This window comes from Giraffa tippelskirchi, chromosome 13 (assembly GCF_054371585.1).
Source record: "Giraffa tippelskirchi isolate mGirTip1 chromosome 13, T2T-mGirTip1v1.2.pri, whole genome shotgun sequence".
NCBI classification, from domain to species: Eukaryota; Metazoa; Chordata; class Mammalia; order Artiodactyla; family Giraffidae; genus Giraffa; species Giraffa tippelskirchi.
Window position 1 is genome coordinate 70192798 of NC_137287.1, and position 23093 is coordinate 70215890.

Genomic DNA, 23093 nt, shown 5'->3' on the forward strand with positions numbered 1-23093 from the left:
CAGTCTTGACCGCCAACCTTGGGCCCTGCGAGGGGCGCGGGGCGGACGGGGCGGCCGCCTCTCCCGGCCGTCACCGGGGGCTGCGGCGCGCCGGGGTGGGAGGAGGAACAGCACTTGAGACCCTGGAGAGGGGCCGCCCCCTCGAGTGCCCCGCCCCGTGGCCCCGCCCCCTCTAGCGCCCCGCCCCGCCCAGGCGCGCCCCCAACCCACGCCCCTGAGGGGAGGCTGGAGACGGCCGCTTCCGGCCCAGGTAGGGGTCTGGGCTTCAGCGGCGGGGAACCCGGGGTCAGGAGGCTACAGGTGGTGTGTGGGGTGCGCGCCGGGAACCGGACCGGGAACGCGAGAGGGACTCGCGGGGACCGCGCGCCTAGTCCCGGCGGTTTCGGGACACCTGTGGCCCGCGCCGCGCCTGGTCCACTCGAGGGATCTCCTGCTCAGGACTGATTTATCTGGAGCAGGTCGGTGGAGCTGGGGTCCATGCCCCGCCAGACGCATCTGTCAAGTTTCCTTTTTAAGGAGAAAGGGCAGACAAGAAAGAACACTGCGGTCATTACTAAGAAGTAGAGAAATCCTCCCAGCAACCATGTCGTTTCGACTTGTTCACCAACAGCTCTGTTCTGTAATAGTTTCTATTTGAACCTTGCTAGAATTTTTCTGTGAGAAATTAAAAAAAAAATGAAATAATATTTTACTATTATTGGGATGATAGTAGTTGGATGTAAGCTTTGAAATAGACGTTGTAATGACACTAAAAAAATATATATATATTGTTTTAAATTGGAAAACTCCAAGAATTCTTACGGATTTGAGTTTTCTTGGTGATTGAATGGGTTTTCTTAAAGCTGCTTAAATTTTTTTTTTCCTCATTGATCCAGTAACTTTACAGTTATTTTATGCCTACAGAGGATGTGTGGTGTTCCGTGTTAGTTGCTTAAAAAATATTAAACCTGAGTAATAAATTGTTGTCCTGTTATACTACCTCAATGTTTCCACGTTTAGCTTCTAAACACTTTTTTCCTAGATCCTTGATGCTTAAACCTGTAACACTGAGTTTGTTGTGTGTTACAGACCCAGGAACACAGCTGCAGCCTGGACATTTACTCTTTGTCATGATATCTGGATAGAGTTATTTTCAAGCTTTGCTAAAGGTAGGTGATAAAGTTGGCCAGTTTTCTGGATTTGCACGAGCCTAAGTGCTAAGTTTTGACAGATAAATGACAGTGCATGTTATTCATGCCATATTGATTTTTATTACACTGTAAAAGATAATTGTTTTAAAATGGGAAATTTTAGAGATGTATGAGATTTCAAAGATAACTTGTTTTTTATGTGTCTATTCATGTGATGTCTAGCATGTGAAAAATTGCTCTCATTTGTCTTAGTCTTTTTTTATTATTGTTGAGAACAAAAAAGTGCACATTAAAAGATTCAATGTGGTGATCTTTAATACCAGACTATATCTGTTTGAAGATATTTTGGTCAGTCATATAAGGAGTACCACTGTCCTGAACTTCCTTTTTAAAATTTTCTCTTTACAGCCTAATATTTTTTGTGCAAATATTCTTTGAAAAATAACTTTTGCCTGTCAAATCCAAACTATTTGAAGGTCCATTAGTTACTACTAATAGGGTGATAAACAAATATTTGAAAGCACAAATATACTTTAGACTATATAGATGCAATTTATGTCAAGTTTTGCTGTAAAAATGTTTTATCACTTTAATAATTTCTGCAGTGTCAGTGCTCTAAACTATTTACTCCCTCTTCCTGCCCCCCCAATTTTTTTGCAAATGAGGGTCTCTTCATTAGTTTTCCCCTGGATTGATAATTTGAAAGGTTATATCTAACAAACTCCCTTTCCTTTGCAATAGCAAACAAACTCAATTATCCATTAGAGGGACTTCCCTGGTGGTCCAGTGGCTAAGACTCTGCCCTCCTGGGTTTGATCCCTGGTCAGGGAACTAAATCCCACCTGCCACAACTAAGAGTTTCTATGCCGCAAGTGAAGATCCCATGTGCTGCAACTAAGACCTAGTGCAGCAATAGAAATAAATAATTTTTTTTTTAAGTTATCCATTAGAAAGTAAACAGATTTCCATTAGACTTTAAAACTAATTCACCGAAGACCCCATACCACTTTAAGGACACACAGGGATTTAGGAACCTCCAATTGGGAAGCATTACTCTTTAGAACCGAAATCATCTACCACCGAACATCAAATTTCTACCATGGACTTTGTCCTGGTTTGTTTCTTAACTCTGCCATTTACCAGCATTATGACCGTAAAAAGTCTAATCCTCAGTCTTCTTTTCTGAAAATGGGGACACAGTAATAATGCCTTTCTGAAGGGCGTCTCTGAAGTGTTGAAGTGTTAAAGTTAAATGACATAATACCTGTAAAACTAGAAGCCCAGTAGGTACTTGACACTGATAAACAGTCAGAAAAATGCTTGCCACTGTTATAATCTAGTTTTCCAGATGTCTCAAGGTGATTATACCAGGTGGAGAAGTTCTTGTTGGTTGGTCATTTTTTAACAAAGAACACAAAACAAACCTCATGTAGAAGTTATAGGCTGATAGCCTTAAGGCTGAATTTGATATATTTATTTGGGTCAGCTTTGTATTTTAAAATAATGAACACTTTACAACTATTACCAAATAGTTTAAATTTTGTAAATTTTAAGTAAGTCCCAGGGTCTTAAAAACAAGGGGACCAGGCAAGGCAGGGCTTGTGTTTGCCAGCCCTGCAGCTAGGATGGAGCTGTGCATTTTGGATGGGAAACAGTGTCCTCAACTTTGCCACAGTTCCTCTAAACTCCTTGCATTTATTTCATCCAGATGTTCTTCACTCATACATTTTACCTCCTTTGTCCCTGCAGACACCTCAGTTTGTGGTTTCTGACTCAGAAATTATCCCGTACTAATAGGAACAGGCAGTTGTGTGGCCAAAGCTATAACTCACCTTGCATCCTTGACAAAGGAGGCGAGTTGTCCTGTATCACACTTTACAAAACATCATTTCCTCATACAACTCATTTGATACTTAGGTCAACTCTGAGAGTTAGTTCAGACATGCTTGATTATTCCGTTTTACAGCTGTGGATGCTGACGTTTATAGGTTTATACTAAAACTTAAAATAATGTTTTAAGTTTCTAGGAAATGATAGCCTTTCTTTTGGTTCCAGCATGTAAGCACATGCTTTTATCACAGTAATTACAGAATGAGAAAATGAGTGATGGAAAGCAGAATACATAGATAGAAGTATATAAGGAGACCTTTTCCCCTTTCTCTGCAAAACATTTTTAAGCAAATTGAAGGGAACAAAACACTAATTATGGTTTATTCAAAGCAGACCATACATATCACTGGACAAGGTCTGTTTTAAATCAAACTTTATTGCCTGTGTTAGTGAAAAGCTGGAAGGATGTGTGAAGAGTTCATCTGGTCTGTAATGAACTGAGACCAGAGATTTCTGTCAGTTTGTGTTGTAAATTTCTTTGAGAAAGTAGGTAGTTAGAACTTGTTTAGTGCTTCAGCCTGGTGTCTCTGAAAGGTGGTTTTGTATGGAAGACTCACTTTTCTGTAGGCTACTTTTAACCAGCAAGGCTTTATGACTTTCATAATCATTCCAGGAGAATATTCTCTACAACAAATTAAAATCAGGAACAGTGCTGTTCTAAGACTTGTCAGAAGGCAGCTGAGGCTGTGGTCGGTGTGAGAGGTGAAGAAGAAAGTAGATTGAGTTTAGAGGGGTCAGAAAGGATCTGGAGGACACAGTAAGAATGTGGATTTTGAAGGACTTTTAATGGGAAAATAATGTTGTCTGGCTTATCTGTTGAGATCTTTCTGAGATGCTCCCTGGAGACACACATGTTCTGCTCTGCTGGCATTCTAGGATTCCCCTTCCATCACAGGCAGGAGCTACTTTTGAACCTAATGTAAACCATATGCATGCAGTGGAGTTTAAACAGCTTGGCAGAAGGGAGTGTATAAAAAGAAGAGTCTTTCCATAACACTCTGCAGAAAACACATGATGTGTGTTTTGAAAAGTGAGAATCACAGTATTAAAATATCGCTCAATTTTGAGTAAAACCATCTGCTACTTTTTAGTGTGTTTTATATCATGGGCAAATGGCATTTTCATTGCATTGAGAAATGGTGTTCTCTGCCTATCTTTTGGAAAAGTTAACAATTAGGTTGATTATTTTTTGTGTTATATGGGAAAAGGAAATGTGCTCATGTTCACTTATGAAGCACTTATCCTTTAATTGAGTTTCTAGCCCCTTCTGCTGATAAATTTGTTCATTACCTATAAAGTATTAAAAGATACTTAGAGTGATTTTCTGGTACTTAAGAACTTAACATAGTCCCCTTAGTGATTATATGAGTAAAGAATTGAGTATTAGGAGTTATAGTATGAAAGCACATTAATGCAAACATTCCAAAAAACTTTTATTTTTTTGTTTTTTTTCCCCTCTAATGTTAGTCTAATTAGTCTAAATTAGTCCACTATGTCTAATTTTTAAGTTTCTTGATAAGAAATTTATCATTTTATGATCTTTTTAGTCTCTGCTATAATTTGTTAGTCTTTTCAACCTTAGTATTGCTCATCTGTATCTTCTGTTTTGTTTGTTTTTTTCTTATTGATCAGTCTTAATAGGGGCTTATCTATTAAAAAATTCTCTTTAAAGAACTGTTGTATTTATCATTCTCTAATCTGTCTTATTCTTTTTCTGTAATGTCTTTAATTTCAACTCTTCCTTTTTTCTACAATCTTTGCTTTATTTTGTAATTACATAATTTTTAGCCTTTCTTCCATTCTAAGATAAAATTTTAGGCTATATGTTTTCCTCTGTATACTGCTTTAGCTGTGTCCCATAAATTTTCATGAGTAGTATTTTCATTATTATTCAGTTTTAAATCTTTTTTTAAAAAGTCATTGCATTTTTTCTTTGGCCCTTAAACTGTTTAGTAGTATCTGATACTATAGGTTTTTAAAAATTTATCTAGTAGTTGTCTTCTTACTTAATTACACGGCAGTCATGTATGCTCAGGCTTCCCTGGTGGCTTGGACAGTAAAGAATCTGCTGGCAATGCAGGAGACCTGGGTTTGATCTCTGGGTCAGGAGGATCCCCTGGAGAAGGGAATGACTACCTGCACTAGTATTCTTACCTGAAGAATTCCATGGACAGAGTAGCCTGCTGGGCTATAGTCCATAGGGTTGCAAAGAGTCAGACATGACTGAGCAACTAACATTTTGAGTTTCATGTACACTCGGGAAGGTTATTTGTTGTTAGATACAAGATTTCATGTGTATTTCAGGATATCCATTCAGTACAAACAGATGACACAGATGGAGAGAATACCATGTTTTTGAAATGGAAGAATCAATACTGTGAAATGACCGTACTCCTCAAAGCAATCTATAGATTCAGGGCAATTCTTATCAAATTACCAATGGCATTTTTCACAGAATTAAAACAAAAAGTTTATAATTTGTATGGAAACACAAAAGACCCCGAATAGCCACAGCAATCTTGAGAAAGAAAAACAGAGCTGGAGGAATCAGGCTACTTGACTTCAGACTATACTACAGAGCTATAGTAATCAAGATAGTATGCTACTTGCACAAAACTAAAAATATAGAACAATGGATCAGGATAAAAAAGCCCAGAAATAAACCCACACACCTGTGGTCACCTAACCTATGATAAAGGAGGCAAAAATATACAGTGGAGAAAAGATAGTCTCTTCAATAAGTGGTGCTGGGAAAACTGGACAGCTACATGTAAAAGAATGAAATTAGAACATTCCCTGACACCATACACAAAAATAAACTCAAAACAGGTTAGAATTGTTTAAATCTTATTCATCCTTAAGAACTTTTTTCTTTACTTGATCCCCCCAAAAATCACTGACAAATTGTGTTAAAATCTTCCACTAAAACTGTGCCTTTTTCCCTTTTTCTTTGTATTTCTTTCAGTTATTTCATATATTCTAGGCTTCTGTTTTGAGCTTTTATATTTTCTTGGTGAATTAAGTCTTTGGCTATTATGTAGTAACCCTCTTTACCTCTAATAAATAATTTTCCTTTGAGTACTTTGTGCCTGATGTTAATCTAGTCACATCACTTTCTTTTGTTGAATGGTACATGATACCAGTATTTTATTTCCAGTCTATCTCTATCTATAGTTTATGTGAATCTCTTGCAAATAGCCTTGAGCTACCAGTTTCTGTCTTTTCATGGTAAGTTTGGTCCATTTACAATTTTTGTGATTATTGGCATATTCATATTTCTTTTCACAGGGTATTTTATGCTTTCTATTTCTTCTTTTTTAAAGCCTTCCTTTATTCTCCTTTCCAGAGTTTTTTGATTGAGTTTGTGAACATCAGTTTTTCTCTTTTAATATTTTGAAAATTATGCATGGTATTTTTAGGGTCTAATGTTTAAGTGTTTGACATGGATATCTTAAAGCCTAAACTTATAATTAATATTTTTAACTGCCTCTTTATATGAGGAACTTAAGAACATTTTAAATTCTAGCACTCTGCTTTTGATTATTATAGTTCATTTTTGTCTGTTATTGTGTTTTACAGTCAGTGTTAGTTTAGATTTACACACATGTGTAACTATTTACTGTTTTTGGTAATTTAGACCTTCCTTGTCATTATCATTGTCATTCTTCAAAGACATCCTTTAGAAATTCTCTTTCTCAGGGGCCATTGTTGTTCAACTAAATTTTTTGAGGTGAAAAATATCTTTAATTTGCCTTTGACCTTGAAGGATACTTTTGTTTGTGTTAGATGAGCAGTTATTTTAGCATTCTGAGTATATTATACTATTGTTTTCTATTGAAATATCAGCAGTCATTCTAATTGTTTCCCTCTATATGTGATATATCTTTTCTATCTGGTTGGTGTCAAGAGCCTCTCATTGTCTTTGGTGTTCTCTAGATTCATTGCCGTGTGTCCAACTGTGAATTTTTTAAAGAAATTCACTGAGCTTCCTAAATTTGAGCGTTCATACCTTTTGCTTGTTTGGGAGAACTTCAGCCATTATCTGTTGACTTTTCTCCATTCTCTTCTCCGCAAACTGATTAGATGTGTGTTAGACTGACTCAGTCAGGAAAATAGAATTAATACCAAGTAGTGCAACAGAGGGAATGTAATATGGTGCCATGGTCTGAATATTTGTATTCTTCCCAAATTCATATGTTGAAACCCTAACCGCCAGGGTAGTGGTGTTGATAGGTGAGGCCATGGGGCAGTGATTAGGTCGGGAGAACAGAGCCTCAGGAAGGGGATTAGCATTTTATAAAAGAGACCCCAGGGAGGTAGCTTCTCCCTTCCACCACATGGGGTTACAGCAGAAACACCACACGTCTAGGAAGTGGACCCACATCTAATGCCAAGTCTACCAGCAACATGATCTTGGACTTCCCAGCCCCTGGAACTGTGAGAAATAAATGCTTGTTGTTTCCAATCCACCCAGTTTATATTATTTTTGTTCAAGCAGCCTAAACAGACTAAGTCATAGGGGGAATTCATTATAAATGTTTTAGGATATCTGAAAGCCCAACAGAAGGTAATGAGGTGATCTCAGAGCTAGGATCATAATCTTAAAAATTACTCCTCATACTGTAGAGTGACATCAAGGAGATGGTCTTACCAAAATACAAATGCTGAGGCTGGCTAGAACCATGGCAGGTCTACCCTACTGAAACAGGGACCTTCACGGAGATGGAGCCACATGGACATACCACAAAACTAGAGAAAGTAGAGGAGAAAGATCCTCCTCCCATCCATTCTCCTGCATGGCACACCCACTGACAGAATCCAACAGCGGAGGACACCAGTGGGACAAGGAGTTTGGGGAATACAGTTTTGAGATGTCAGCCCCTGAGATTCAGGACACAGAAGGTCACGCATGGATCTGAGAGCAAGCAGACAATTGTGGTCTCCCTTTCATATGTCAGTTTGGGTCTCCTGTTTTTCATTACTTTGTTTCCCCATACTGTGTCCAAAGTAGCATTTTTTCTGTTGTAAAATATATGTTACATACAATTTACCCTTTAACCACTTAAAAACTATGTTCATTTCAGTGGCTACATTCACGTCATTGTACAACGCTCACCACCATCCATCGCCACAATTTTTTTTTACCTTCTCAAACTGAAACTCTAGCTGTTAAATAATCTTTCCCATTTCCTTTCCCCAAGCTCCTAGCAACCAGTTATACTTTCTGTCCCTGAATTTGACTGTTCTGGGTACTGTGTGCCAGTCATGGTTTTAGAGTCTTTGGGATACATCAGTGAACAACCTGGATAAAATGTTACCTTCACAAGACTTACATTCGAATAGTTTGGGAAAAATAAAACATATAAACAGGAAATAATGTAATGTGCAAAGAGGTAATAAGTGTTAGAGCAGGGTAAGGGGGACCAAAAGATGGGAGGCAGGATGGAGTGGAAAAGGGTAGGTTGAGATTTTAAATAGGTTGGTCAGGTTAGGACTTATTGAAAGGTGTTGGCTGTTGTAACAATTATAAGAGTGAGCCATATGTTTATTTGGAGAATGAACATTCCAGGCAGAGGGAAGAGACAGCCCAATGAGAGATCGTCCCTGCTGTGTATTAAAATGAGCCTGCAAGCAGTTTGGTTATTTTAGTAAAGAAAAATTAGGTGCAGGTTTCCAAAAGTGGTCAGAATAATCATTGAGATGAGTGGTAAGAGCCTGAAGTAAGATACTTTTTTATTGTATTATGGTCTATCATGAAAAAAATCTCAGTAGTTTAATATATAAAAAAATCAACTGAAAAGATTTTTTTTTCATTTTTAAAATGTAGCTTTGTAAATACCTTTTCAGAGTTCTGGTAAATACATATTATCAAAATACAGTAAATATATGTGTCAAAAGTAATTCTTCAGCTTACATTATCATGTAATTAAGAACAGCTATATGTTTTCATTTTGTGAACTGGGGAATTATTTTTTTATTCTATGAGTGCTAAAGGACTATAAAAATACAAATATTTCTTTGTACAGTACAATTTACTATAATCATTAAACAAGTTGTTTACTAATTGTGACATTTTATTTTATTCTTAAAGAATAAATAACTGTGTATTTGAAAAGGAATAGTTAAGGAGTCATAAAATTTGTTTCTGTTCTAATTGTTGAAATTCTGTAATGTTTAGTTTTGAGGAAGTCATTTTAGTCTTCTTTTGCCTTCTTGTTGGGAGTTTTGTTTGTTTTAAGTGAGACTTAACTGAGGCTGGTATGCTGCAGTTCATGGGGTTGCAAAGAGTAGGACACGGGTTAGTGACTGAACAACAACAACAAACCCCTAATATTTAAAACAGCAGAAATTAAAATTATGTTCATTAACATTGACAGTGAAAAAGCACTATTCCATAAAATGAATGTTTTTCTTGGTTGAAAACTTCTATTTCAGGCATTTAATAAGATTTAATTTGTTCTTTTTTTTTTTTTTGGTTTAAACGTTTACATTATATGGATGGCATAAGCCCTTATTTGCATGACTCAAGTAGATAGATGTAGAAAGTAGTTATCTTGTCACTGATTATGAAATCACTGAATTGGATGATTATTACTGATTACCTCCTACTTGTTTTTTTGTATTTTGAATCAAAGGCACAAATTTCATAAAGTTTAAGTGTTCTAAGAACTATTCCTAAGTGTGTTTTTATGTAGTGATGTAATTTTCAGCAGGCATTCCTGGCCATTTACTGAATGATGTCCCCTTAAATATAACGAATCAGAATATGATCATTATTCTGTTTAGATTTTCAAATTCTCTTCAGCTCCTTCTAATCCTTATTTCTCTCATTCTTTTCTTTTTGGAAGAATATTGATTCACTCATTCAGCAGCTATGTATTTAACATCTACTATATGCCAGACACCGGAGAAGGCAGTGGCACCCCACTCCAGTACTCTTGCCTGGAAAGTCCCATGGACGGAGGAGCCTGGTAGGCTGCAGTCCATGGGGTCGCTAGGAGTCGGACACGACTGAGCGACTTCACTTTTACTTTTCACTTTCATGCATTGGAGAAGGAAATGGCAACCCACTCCAGTATTCTTGCCTGGAGAATCCCAGGGACGAGGGAGCCTGGTGGGCTTCTGTCTATGGGGTCGCACAGAGTCGGACACGACTGAAGCGACTTAGCAGCAGCAGCAGCAGCATATGCCAGACACAGAGTTAGGCATTATAAGATTTGTAAGTGAATTGAGAGGTAGGGTTTCAGCTGTCAAATTAACAGATAAACAAACATTTTCCCATTTAGCCAGCATTTACTAGTTATCTGCCATGTGTTAGACATTGTTCTGGGAACTGTGGGTACAGAGGTAAAAATAACAAAGTCTATACCTCTGTAGCTTACATTCTGATGAAGGAATAAAATATGCAGGGGAGATCTTTTTTAAAATGTGATATTTGAGCTGAAATATGATTGATGAGATGGAACAAACAAAAAAGACTGAGGCCAGACAACAGTTATGGATGATAAATAGAATGAACTCCTTCTGTTTGATGCACAGTGGTTTGTGATTTTTGAGATGGGAAGATTAAGGAGTTTATTGTTGCTTCCATTTTGTCACTTAATTATTAAATGAAGACATCAGCTGGGAAGTTTGGTGGGAGAGGATGGACAGCAACGAGGGAACAATCTGAGGAGAGAGAAATTTGAGGACGGAGATCACTCTCCAGAGAGGAGTGAATACACAAAGCAGGGAAGTGCCGTAGGATTTCTGGACAGCATTGAGGGTCTGCTTGTAAGTTTTTGATCCTGAATTTAAAGTGAAATGGTTCAGCCCATTTGTGTGGTATTCTCCAGCTACAGGCACAAGTGTGAAGAAGATGTAAGGTTTAACCAGGGTTGGTTTTTTAACCCCAGGGGACTGGCGGTGAAGAAAGAGATAAGCAAGAATGTTTAGGACATTTGCAAGGAAGTTGATTTCAAGCTGTAGAATTAATGCTGTTGTGCTGTGTGCTGTGCTTAGTCGCTTAGTTGTGTCCAACTTTGTGACACCATGGACTGTAGCCCACCAGACTCCTCTGTCTGTGGGCTTCTCCAGGCAAGAATACTGGAGTGGGTTGCCATGCCCTCCTCCATGGGATCTTCTCAACCCAGGGATTGAACCCAGGTCTCCTGCCTTGTGGGTGGATTCTTTACTGAGCCACCAGGGAAGCCCGGTTTATGCTGGGGAAGGAGAAAATGAAGTGGAAGTGAAGGCTGAAGAGAGTTGATGGATATAAAGAAAGTGAAGAGTCAGTGGATTGGTGGATTGGATGAGGTTGACAGTTGTAGTCAGACAAATGAATTTCATGGGCTGATATTAGTATGTAATATTAACACATTTATTAATAGACCTGTTTCTATGTATATGTATACACATCCAAGAACAACTGCAGTCAGCTTTATAACATTGAAAAGAGTGAGGTTTTGCACAGATAACCAAAAAATTCAGACGGCCACTACAGCAGTTCATTCTTTTTTTTTTTTCTTTGTTAAAATTATACAAAGGATTGAATGGAATATAAGGAAAACATGAAAGGTTAGTAGCACTACTTGGAAGATCTTATCTCAGCTTATGTATGAAATCTTTTTTAAAATCACTTGACCTCATTGGCTATGTTCTCCTAATTGAGCACTGTGCCAGGTGCTGGGCGTGTAGTAATATCAGGTCATGGTGGGTTCAGAGGGCTCATGGAGCACAGAAGTGGGCACACAACTCAAACGGGGTGGAGAGTGGTTAGGTTTGGAGGAAATGACATCTCAGCAGATATGTGAAAAGATAAGTAGGAGTTAGAGCTTAGCAAAGAAACCACAGACCCAAGTGGGAGCAAAGAATGTATGTGAGGATATTCAAGCAAGAAGGGGATGACCTGATGGATCCCAAGTGGTTTGTAGTGTCTGAGGGAAGATGTAGTGAGACATGAGGCTAGGAAATTAAGCAAGGGCCATATTTTAAAGGATGTGGTAGGTTATATGAAAGAAATTTCATACTAAAAGCAATAGGGGACTGATTGTTGGGTTTTACATAGAGCAGTGATATAAAGCACAATCACTTAAAAATGCTGTAGAGGATGTGGAGAAAAGGGATATAGCCATTATGGAGATCAGTAAGGAGATTCCTTAAAAAATTATGAATAACCCTATCCTATGACCAAGGGATCCCACAACTGGGCATATACTCTGAGAAAACTACAATTCAAAAAGAACCCATGTACTCTGGTATTCATTGCAGTGCTATTTAGAATAGCCAGGACATGGAAGCAGCCTAAGTGTCCATTGACAGATGAATGGATGAAGTGGATATTCAGTATTCAATGGAATATTACTCAGCCATAAAAAGGAACGAATTTGATTCAGTTGTACTGAGGTAGATAAACCTAGAACCTGTTATACAGAGTGAAGTAAGTCAGAAAGAGACAAACAAATGCTGTATATTAATGCATATATTTGGAATCTGGAAAAATGGTACTGATGAACCTATTTGTAGGAAAGTATTGGAAACGCAGATGAGGAGAACAGTCTTGTGGACACAGCGGAGGAAGGAGAGGGTGGGACGAACTGAGAGAGTAGCATTGACATATATACACTATCATATGTGAAATAGATAGCTAGTGGGAAGCTCAGGGAGCTCCCCACATAGGAGCTCAGCCTGGCACTCTGTGATGGCCTAAATGGGCGGGATGAGGGCGAGGGGAGTGAGGCTCAACAGGGAGAAGATATATGTATAATTATGACTGGTTCTTGAAGGATGTTATCCAGGAGAAACCAACACAATATTGTAAAGCAATTTTCCTTCAATTAAAAAATAAATAAAAAAACACAAACATTTTAAAATGTGGGATTTGCTTTGATGAAGAAGTTGGATTTTTATCATTGCTATAGTTTATTCTAAAATTCTTTCATTCATGAGTATAAAGCAGTAAATCAAAATGATTTAAATGTGTGCCTCTAATCTGAAAATAATTACTAACAGTAGCAATTAATATGGGACAGTATTAAACATAGAAAGCCCTGCTTACAAAACATTATTAAAGTCGTATTCATCTGTTTGCAAAAAGAATTGAAATTAAAAATTTCTTTGACTCTGAGTACATTTGGTTATTGCTGTGTATTTTCCATCATATCAGTGAAAATATTAGATAATTTCCCATGAGTTTGTGTGTGCTGTTTAATATTACCAATCAAATGTCGATGAAGCTCTGTACTTTTTCTCTCCAGTGATTTAAACTTTTGAGATGCTTCCATTAATTGGAAAATCAATCATCTTTGATAACTTTCCCGACCCTTCTGATACTTGGGAAATCACTGAAACGATTGGCAAAGGAACTTATGGAAAAGTTTTTAAAGTGTTGAATAAGAAAAATGGCCAAAAAGCAGCAGTCAAAATTCTGGATCCCATTCATGTAAGTCGCATGGTGTTTTTTTCTTGCTTACTAATTAACTTTTTAAAAAGCTGTATTAAACAGTTAAAAAGTCCATTGGTATCTTATCTTGATTTATTTATTACAATGTCAGTTGCGATTTGAAGGAAATGTTTGTTTAAAAATGTCTTGTTAGATTTTCCTTGTTAAATGCTTAACATATATTAGAAGGTCCAATAAATGCTTGATAAACAAATAAATATATAGTAAAGAGAAGTATGGGGGCTTCCCAGGTGACACTAGTAGTAAAGAACCTGCCTGCCAATGCAGGAGACGTAAGAGAAACAGGTTCGTTCCCTGAGTTGGGAAGATCTCCTGGAGGAGGGTGTGGAAACCCACTCCAGTATTCTTGCCTGGAGAAGCCCAGGGACAGAGGAGCCTGGAGGGCCACAGTCCATAGTGTCTCACAGTCAGATATGACTGAAGTGACTTAGCATGTACACACGCACAGATAAGTAAATCTGTATATAAGTTTATCTTCTCTCAAGCAGCTCAATGGTTTGATTTAATATTTTAGATTTCAGAGTGTTGTCAGCATATAGACTCACGGGTCTAGAAGTAACCCTAAAATTGTCTAATGTCATCTTGGCCAGATTTCATTTTTCTCCTGTGTTTATTTAGGCTTCAGGCAGAATTCCTCTTATGCCAAACCAGAAATACATTTTTCTTTCAAAAAAGGGAAATTAATTTTCAGGTTTACCTAAGTGTTTCCAAAGCAGAAATGGCATTCCTTTACAGGGAGTGGTTCCTTGTGAAGAATTCAGTGTCGTGGTCAGTCCATATGGCTTCTTTTCCAGCAGTGCCAATGGGCTCCTCCTTTGCTTTTTGGAGGGAATAGCAGTGGTGATCAGAGAAACTCATCTGCTTTGCCTTTAAGAGCACGAGGAGATGGGCAAGATTCTTTTTTCCCGGAGTCAGAGGCTAGATGTTTGGGCACGTTTGTTTTCAGCTACTAGGACATACGTAGGTCTCCCCTAGCACATGGGGGAACCAGAATAAACTCAGTGATTCCATAATCCCCAAACCTCTCCTGAGAGCAACTTCTGCAATTGCTCAGCTCTTGGAGAAGGCAATGGCAACCCACTCCAGTATTCTTGCCTGGAAAAATCCATGGACGGAGGAGCCTGGTGGGCTACAGTCCATGGGGTCGCACAGAGTCGGACCGACTAAGCGACTTCACTTTCCCTTTCCCTTTGTGCGTGTGCTGGTGGGTGTGGCTTGATAGAAATGATGAGTCCTTGTCACAGCTCTAACACTCACAAAGCCTGCAAAAGGACTCTGCAAAAAGTCTCTGGCCCTCTGTTCATCTTGGGGTTGCTCTTTCTTTGCATGTTGCATGTTGCATGCCTGCTCAGTCACAAAGTTGTATCTGACTCTTTGTGACCCCATCTACTGTAGCTTGCCGGCTCCTCTTTTGTCCTTGGGATTTCCCAGGCAAGAATACAGGAGTGGTTTGCCGTTTCCTTCTCCAGGGGATCTTCCAAACCCAGGGATCGAACCCATGTCTCCTGCATTGGCAGGCGGATTCTTTACCACTGAGCCACCAGGGAAGCCCACTGGAGGAAAAAAATGAGAAGCACTGGGCTTAGGCTTAACTGATGCTGCATGTCTTCATATTCTGTTGGAAAGTTCTTATTGTTAAAACTGAGGGAAGAGAGATGCCAATTAAGCTGTATCAGAGTAACTGCACCACTGGTCTTTGCAATTACAAATCTGCCCTTTGAACTTTGCTGTTAAGGATTGGGGTTCATGGTGGCAAGACAAAGGGCTCCAGGCTGATCTCAATGTGTGGCCCCACAATCAGTCTCTCTCTCCTATTCCTCTGCTTCTTTATGAACAAGAACAAATGACTTGTGAATATATGTAACAGTTATCCTTTCATAATTTCACATTTGCTATACAGCCTACCTTACAAGTCAGGTTTTGTTCTTTTGCTTTAATGAAACATATAGATTCATAGCCGTAGTATGAAATGTGTTCTTTTGCTGCTTTTATTCTTGTCATAGTACATATATATATTTTCTAAGAATTCTTTATTTACTCTTCATTCATCATGCCACAAGTCAAATAAAAAAAGATTTATAACCAGGAGATTGTAATCTCAATAAAATAAATTTAAATGCACCCAAGCATTTTGCAGAGTGACTATTTTTTTTTATTAAAAAGGTCTTACTGTTATGGATTTTGAACTCATAATCTCCTCTCCAAGAAAGGGATGAAATGAGCAGGCCTAGAAGGTAGTAGACAAAAGACTAGTCCTGGATCACACACTAACCAGTTCTGTGACTCTAACTGCCTTGAGCTTTTGTTTCTTTCTTTCTTAAAAAATTAATTTTCTTAGCTTTAGTTTCTTCCTTAGACTAGTGTTCTGGTCTAAAATTCTTTACAGCTTTGTGATTCCATGATTCTGTCTTAAAACAATGTGGACATTAAATGTTACCATAAAATATTAGAAGTCTTTTATTTATGACAGTGAATTGTTTTATGTATATATGATTTTCTAGATACACGACTAAGTGTGTAGTCTTGTTTGCAATTTTATTGACAGGATTACAACCTATTCTACTTCTGGTGAATGAGTCTTTAGCTAACTAAAGGCTGTATGCCATCTTATATAACTTAACCCTTTCACTTTTTTGGAAAGGTAGGAGTTTATTGCATGTATGATTGGTTTTTGATAGTGTTTAAAATATCCTATACTTAAAAGAAACAAAATGAACCAGGTATAAGTTTTCATGTCAAAACAATGATTTTACCATTGAAATAAAGTTAACACTACAAAGAAAGGAAGATCACCTTAAGTAGTTCTTCATATATATTTTTTCCCTAGATTTTGTGATTAGAACTCTTTATTTTTATTTTTTAACTTAAAAAATTTAATTTGGCTGAGTCAGGTCTAAGTTGCTCATGGGCTTAGTAGTTTAGGTGTCCAGGCTTAGTTGCCCAGCGGCATGTGGGATCTTAGTTCCCAGACCAGGGATCGAACCCACGTCCCCTGCATTGGAAGGCACTGGACCACCAGGGAAGTCCCTATATGTTGCTTTCTAACTGCACATAAAAATAGCCTTTTATTTATTTCTTTTCAATGAAATGAACATAATTAGAGTTATTTTCGATTAGCAGGAAAATCACGATCTCTCCCCTTAAGCAGTGTAATGAGAAATTTCAATACATTGTATTGAGCACAGTAGAAACTATTCTGACCTTGCTTTGACAAAATAAAATTCTACGTTCAGTATTCTAACTTATGTTTTTTTTTTTACTTCATTCATGTTTTTCTCACCGATCTCTCCCCATGACTTTTTGAAACTAGGATATTGATGAAGAGATTGAAGCAGAGTACAGCATCCTAAAAGCACTTTCTGACCACCCTAATGTGGTCAGATTCTATGGCATGTACTTTAAGAAGGATAAAATAAATGGAGATAAGCTGTGGCTGGTTCTTGAGGTAAGTGTTTAGCATTATCTCCCATGTGGTAATTTACAGTGTGGTCTTGGAATGACATGTTTAGCAACGTCACCCCCATAAAGCAGTTCATCTGATATGTTCCATTCTATATCTTTTGTAGAATCTTGTTCCCAGTTCTGGTCTTGCCATCTTTAGAAACATTAGTAAATGAAAGAAAATTAATTAAAGATTAAAAGAAAATGTTTCCATAATAGAAGACTAAAGAAACTGGGATATTTTCCTGGCAGATGAGCATACTAAAAAGGGACTTCATTATAATTTTTATTTATTCATCTGTGTTTGGTGTAACACGTGACTGAGGCTCAGTGCCAGGTGCTATGATATGAGATAAAATTAATGTAACTGAGGCTTCATTAGGCAAAAATGGTGAGTTATAATTTCTTCTTCTGACTTCACTGAATACTAATGACATAAACTGCAAAACCAGGTACTTTTAGTTCCCCATATCTGTGGGTTCCACATGGTCAGATTCAAACAGCTGTGATCCGTAGATACAGAGAATCAACTGTATTTACATTTATGGGGGGGGGAGAAATCCTTACTAGAAGTGGTGTTGAACACTGAATAAGTTGCCAAAGGGATACTGTAGAGTCTGCCTTTTCAATTCCTGAGAATAGCTTGGGACAGTTCTCTCTAATGCAAGAGTATTAGAAGGTGCACCACTAAGGTTACTGCCAGTCCTAGAAGAATGTGCTTTTTTCTGATTTTCACTGGATATTTTTATTTAAGTTGAAATAATCATTAATTACAATAAAATTTATAAAAATTTTTTAAAGCTTCTTTTATCAAACCCAGGGCTAGTGAAACCTTTATTTGATCACCTTAACAGCATCTATTTATTGTATTTACATTATTTTATTTTTTATAACATTAGTTTCTGGTGTAAAGCGAGGTGATTCAGTTATGTATATTTATATGCTAGGCTGTGTGTATGCTCAGTCATGTCTGACCCATGGTGACCCCATGGACTGTAAGCCTGCCAGGCTCCTCTGTCCATGAGATTTTTCAAGCAATAATACTGGATGAGGTTGCCATTTCCTCCTCCAGGGGATCTTCCCAACCCAGGGATAGAACCCAAGTCTCTTATGTCTCTTGCATTGGCAGGTGGATTCTTTATCTCTGAGTCAGTTGGAAAGTCCATATATTTATATATGTTAATATAATTTGATATATGGTTTATCATAGGATATTAAATATTCCTTGTGGTGTACAGTTGGATCTTGCTGTATATCTATTCTATTAATATATGTAATACTTTGCATTTGCTAATCCCAAACTCCCAGTCTGTCTCTCCTCTGCCTCCTCTTCCTGTTGACAACCACAAGTTTGTTCTCTGTGTCTTGTATTCACATTATTTTAGTAGCATTTGATTATTCTATTTCTTTTTTTTTTGGAATGTACCATTGATTTTCCTGTACAGTAATAATTTGCACATTGTCTCCATACTTTATATTTTTTTATGGTGGTTTTTAAATGAATATACAAGTAGTGATCATTGTAGAGAATACTTGAAACTATAAAAAGAACCACTCTTAATTCTGAATATATTTTCTTCATCTATTTTTGTATGTTTAAAATGATTGACAATATCACTTATCAATTTAGCCTACTTTCCAGTTCATATAATTTCAGATAGACTTAATCATTTTTATCTTTAAAAAAATACATTCACTTGATTAATTTTTGTTGTTCAGTCACTAAGTAAGTCCAACTCTTTTCGACCCCCTGGACAGCAGCAGTCCAGGCTTCTGTCCTTCACTATCTCCCAGAGTTTGCTCATATTTATGTTCATTGAATTGGTGATGCTATCTAACCATCTCATCTTCTGCTGCCCCCTTCTCTTTTTGCCTTCAGTCTTTTGCAGCATCAGGGTCTTTTCCAGTGAGTTGGTCCTTCACATCAGGTGTCCAAAGTACTGGAGCTTCAGCTTCAGCATCCATCCTTCCAATGAACATTCAGGGTTGATTTCCTTTAGAATTGACTGGTTTGATCTCCTTGCAGTCCAAGTGACTCTCAAGAGTCTTCTCCAGCACCACAGTTTGAAAGCATCAATTCTGTGGTGCTCAGCCTTCTTTGTGGTCCAACTCGCACATCTGTACATGACGACTGGAAAAACCATAGCTTTGACCATAGGGACTTTTGTTGGCAAAGTAATGTCTCTACTTTTTAATACACTGTCTAGGTTTATCATAGCTTTTCTTCCAAGGAGCAAACACCTTTGAATTTCATAGAAAGCAGTAATGCAGGACAGTATTACTGTAGATCCAGGTTAGTGGTGCCACCCTTTCCTGAGCAGGTAGGTATGTGTTTTTGCTGTGTTGGTTGTTGAACCTGGAAATAGATGGTTCAGCTTCTCTACTCTTTCATTTTCTAATCCATGTTCTGAATTTTGGCATGATTATTGATTGCCCCTCTGGAATCCTACATCCTCTTGCTCCATCCTGGAGGTCTGCCAGGTATCTGACCCCTGCTGCCTCTCTGCTGCTCATCTGGGTGGAATCCACTTTCCTGGATTCCTTGGTCTCTTCTTTCCAAGGTTATTTCTCTGTTTTGCACATCAGGAATTCTGTGCATTTCTCCTGTTACTCACTGTGCTGATGTCACCATATATTGAGTCCCTTCAGTTCAGTTTCTCTAGGGAGCAAAACCTCCAGTCTGTGTGTGTGTGTGTGTGTGTGTGTGTGTGAAGTGCTCTGGCAGGCTCTTGGATGTGGATATTTTGAATGTGGGGTAAGAGGGCATCAAGTCTTTTGAAGAGAGACCTCCAAAAGAAGCCTTGTTTTCTTCCCCTCCCCCCCACCTCCTCCACTTTCACTATTATCTTGCCCTCTCTGGGTTAATCTGCTCAGGTGACCTCAACACAGCTCCCCCACCTAGCACTTTGGTTTGTGGCTTTCTCTGTGTTGCTGGATCAGTTAACCACTCAGTCACCTGCATTCCATGTTGAAAAATTTTGTTGTGATCTCTTCTTCACTTCTCTCCCATTTTGTTCTTTTTTCTCTAGTGGTTTTATGTTGGTTTTTTTTGTTTTTGTTTTTTATTCCTTTACTGGCATTTTCATGGAGATTCATGAGTAAGAGGAAATAAATGTATATATCTAATCTGCCACTTTTGATTGAATCATAGTCTTTCAAAATTACAATAGAATTTTCAAGAACCTTTTCAGAATCTGAAACTATTATTTTATAGAAGTTAAAAAAAAATTTTTAAGAGCCAGGCATGTTCTTTGATGATAGGCAACTTATTTAGACTTCAGAATTATTTTGTATTTCTCAGTTCAACATAGCTTTATATTTTTAGTTAAATCACACAAAAAACGAAGCAAAACTTTTACTTCTCTCAATACAATTACCCAAGTAACAGAAAATAAATTATGAACTTAAGCCATTTTGTCTTAAATTAATGGATAATTTACTTCGTATTTATGTTTGTGTATTTGAGATGTGATGCTCTGCAAATCCTTGATGGAGTCCTGAATAAAAATTTTGTATATTTAAATTTTTGAGAACATTTTCAATAATGCATCTTTTATTTTGTTTCCATGTAAAATAATTGGAAAATTAGCATTTGAAGATTCAGTTGTTCTGCTTAATATAGGCCTAAATGGGCAAGGGAAAAAGTATAAATCTTTCCCAGAGTTTAAAAATATTGAATAAGATCGGCTGATGTCTTTTATGCCTAACAAATTACTATTCTAATTATATTGTCATTTCTTAGTATTATCACTCAGGGTTAGGTGAGAGTTGAAGATTCCAGATCATAGTTAAGTGTTCTTTTGAGAGAGCAGAAAAGATTGATTAAAAAGGTCTTGGAACATCCAGTACAAGCGAAATGGTGTCCTGATGCAATGAATCAGCAGAGACTTAGCTTCTTTGAACTTTGTACATGTTTTTAAAATTTATTTTTAATTGGAGAATAATTCCTTTACATTGTTACGTTGGCTTCTGCCATAGAACAACATGAATTAGCCATGAGTATACATATATCTCCTCCCTCTTGAACCTTCCTTCTACCCCGCCCCGCATCCCATCCCTCTGCGTTGTTGTAGAGCACCAATTAAGCTCCCTGTGTTATACAGCAACTTCCCACTAGCTATTTTACATATTGTCTTTATAATTGTATTTATTACTAGATGTAAGAGTTGGAAATATCCCTTAACGGCTTGAGAAAAAAGAATAAACAGTAGTTTATTAAAATAGTATTTCAGAAATCTGATCTATTTGAAATTCAGAGTTGGGGAAAAACATGGAAAAAGCAAAGAGCTGGCAAACTGTATGTAAGACAGTTGATTTACATATGCAAGTTAGACTGATTACATATACACATAAGTGGTACAATTACCTGATTTATAAACATGAATAGTGCAGGTGCTGCTTTAAAGGCACTTTCAGAAAATTGGCTTGTGGCATCAATACTTTATTCTACAAAATGACTGCTAATTATACCTCTTATCATAATAAAGCTCCAATAAATTATTTTTGCTGGCTTCAGCAGTAAAGAATCTGCCTACAGTGCAGGAGACACAGGAGATGTGGGTTCGATCCCTGGGTCAAGAAGATCCCTTGGAAGAGGGCATGGCAACCCACTCCAGTCTTCTTGCTTGGAGAGTCCCATGGACAGAGGAGCCTGGCGGGCTACAGTCCATAGGTCACAGAGTCGGACACAACTGAAGCAACTGTGCACACATGCAGGCGCACAAATTATTTTGCATGAGGGTACCCAACGGATGGCCAAATAGGAACTTTGGTGGTACCCAGAAAGTCATGCTAATAGTGCTAGACTTCTGACATGAATCTGCATAAAGATGGTGCTTCTTGGAGGGTCTGAGTAGCATCCTCATTATCAGCCTGGCATGTGTCGGGGGTGGGCGACTGCACCAGCTTGGACAAACTCTCACCCAGAGATTTTTCATCTTGAAAAATCATTGTATTTATATTGCAATCAGAATTGAAATTCCAAGAAGAGAATTACTTGCTCAGATTTTACTGGGCCATCTATTTTCCCTATTATTTAGTTGTAATTTTTGAATTATTGCTTTCACTTTGATACAATTTTTCCTCTTCCTGTATTTTTCTTGAATTTTGTTATACTATAATTTCTTGAGCATGAATAATATACAAGGCTCTGTTTAGAAATTATTTCCTTCTAAATTCTCTGTATGTTCATTTTCAGAACATAGAGAAGAGCACTAGTTACTACCCCTCCTACATTCCAGTTACACACTTGTAATGAAACTAGGAAAGAAGAGAAGAGGTAGAGATTTTCTCCTGTGGGAAGTGATATATATATATATATATATATATATTTTTTTTTTTTTGCAAAATGTCTATGGGAATTTTTACTGTCACTGGTATTTGGGTTTTCCTAATGATGTCAGCATAAAGGGAGAACTAGTTTTTTTCTTTTACTTATGCCTTTTGAAATACCATACTTATATTTAATATTAATTTTTGCTTATTGCTATTACGTATCTTTTGACTGACTTGCTTTGTAAAATGTAGGTACCTCTTTTAAATTTTTAAAAATATTTATTTATATTTATCTGTTTGTTTGGCTGTGTTGGTTCTTAGTTGTGGTACTCAGGATCTTTGCTTGGGGCATTTGAAATTCCCTGACCAGGGATCAAACCCAGGGCCCCTCCATTGGGAGCTCTGAGTCTTAGCCACTGGTCCAACAGGGAAGTCCCTGTAGATTTTGCTTTTGCTTAGTGTTTCTTTTCACTCCTAGTGTCTACGATGGAGGGTCAGGAGCATGATGGAGGGGGACATCGGGAGGTGGGAGGTGGTTCATTTCTGCATATCCTTACCAGTAAACCAGGAGATGAAATGAAAAACAGGATTGAAATTGAGTTAAGTTGGTCTGGTATTAGGCATCTACTGCAGATGAGCACAGAGGGCAAAATTGAGATTTAACTATAATTTCCCCCTTCTTAGTTGGATGAACAGCAACACCTTAAGTACACAAGGAATATAGTCTTCTGTCTTAGCATCTATTTGTCTAGTGTATCCTCAGCCATAAGGGAACCAAAATCCAGAGTTAGGATATCTTTTTGTTAAAAGATCTTTCCCTTCATAATCCAGTCTTAGCTGTAATTGCTCCTTTCATGGCAGTACTGCAGGCTGAATTCTATTATTTATCTGAATTAGTCCTGATTTGTTCCTTCTTA

The 23093-nt window shown here is 37.6% G+C and overlaps 1 protein-coding gene across 1 annotated transcript in view; it reads left to right on the forward strand.

Moving 5' to 3' along the window:
• Positions 1-237: 237 nt before the first annotated feature.
• Positions 238-23093, forward strand: part of MYO3A (myosin IIIA) — a 171400-nt gene continuing 148544 nt past the window's right edge. Inside the window, exons 1-4 of the mRNA XM_081552969.1 lie at positions 238-458; positions 1069-1148; positions 13256-13440; positions 16772-16906. Coding sequence (XP_081409095.1) covers positions 13273-13440; positions 16772-16906 — 303 coding nt within the window. The 5' untranslated portion in view covers positions 238-458; positions 1069-1148; positions 13256-13272. The remainder of the gene's footprint in view (positions 459-1068; positions 1149-13255; positions 13441-16771; positions 16907-23093) is intronic.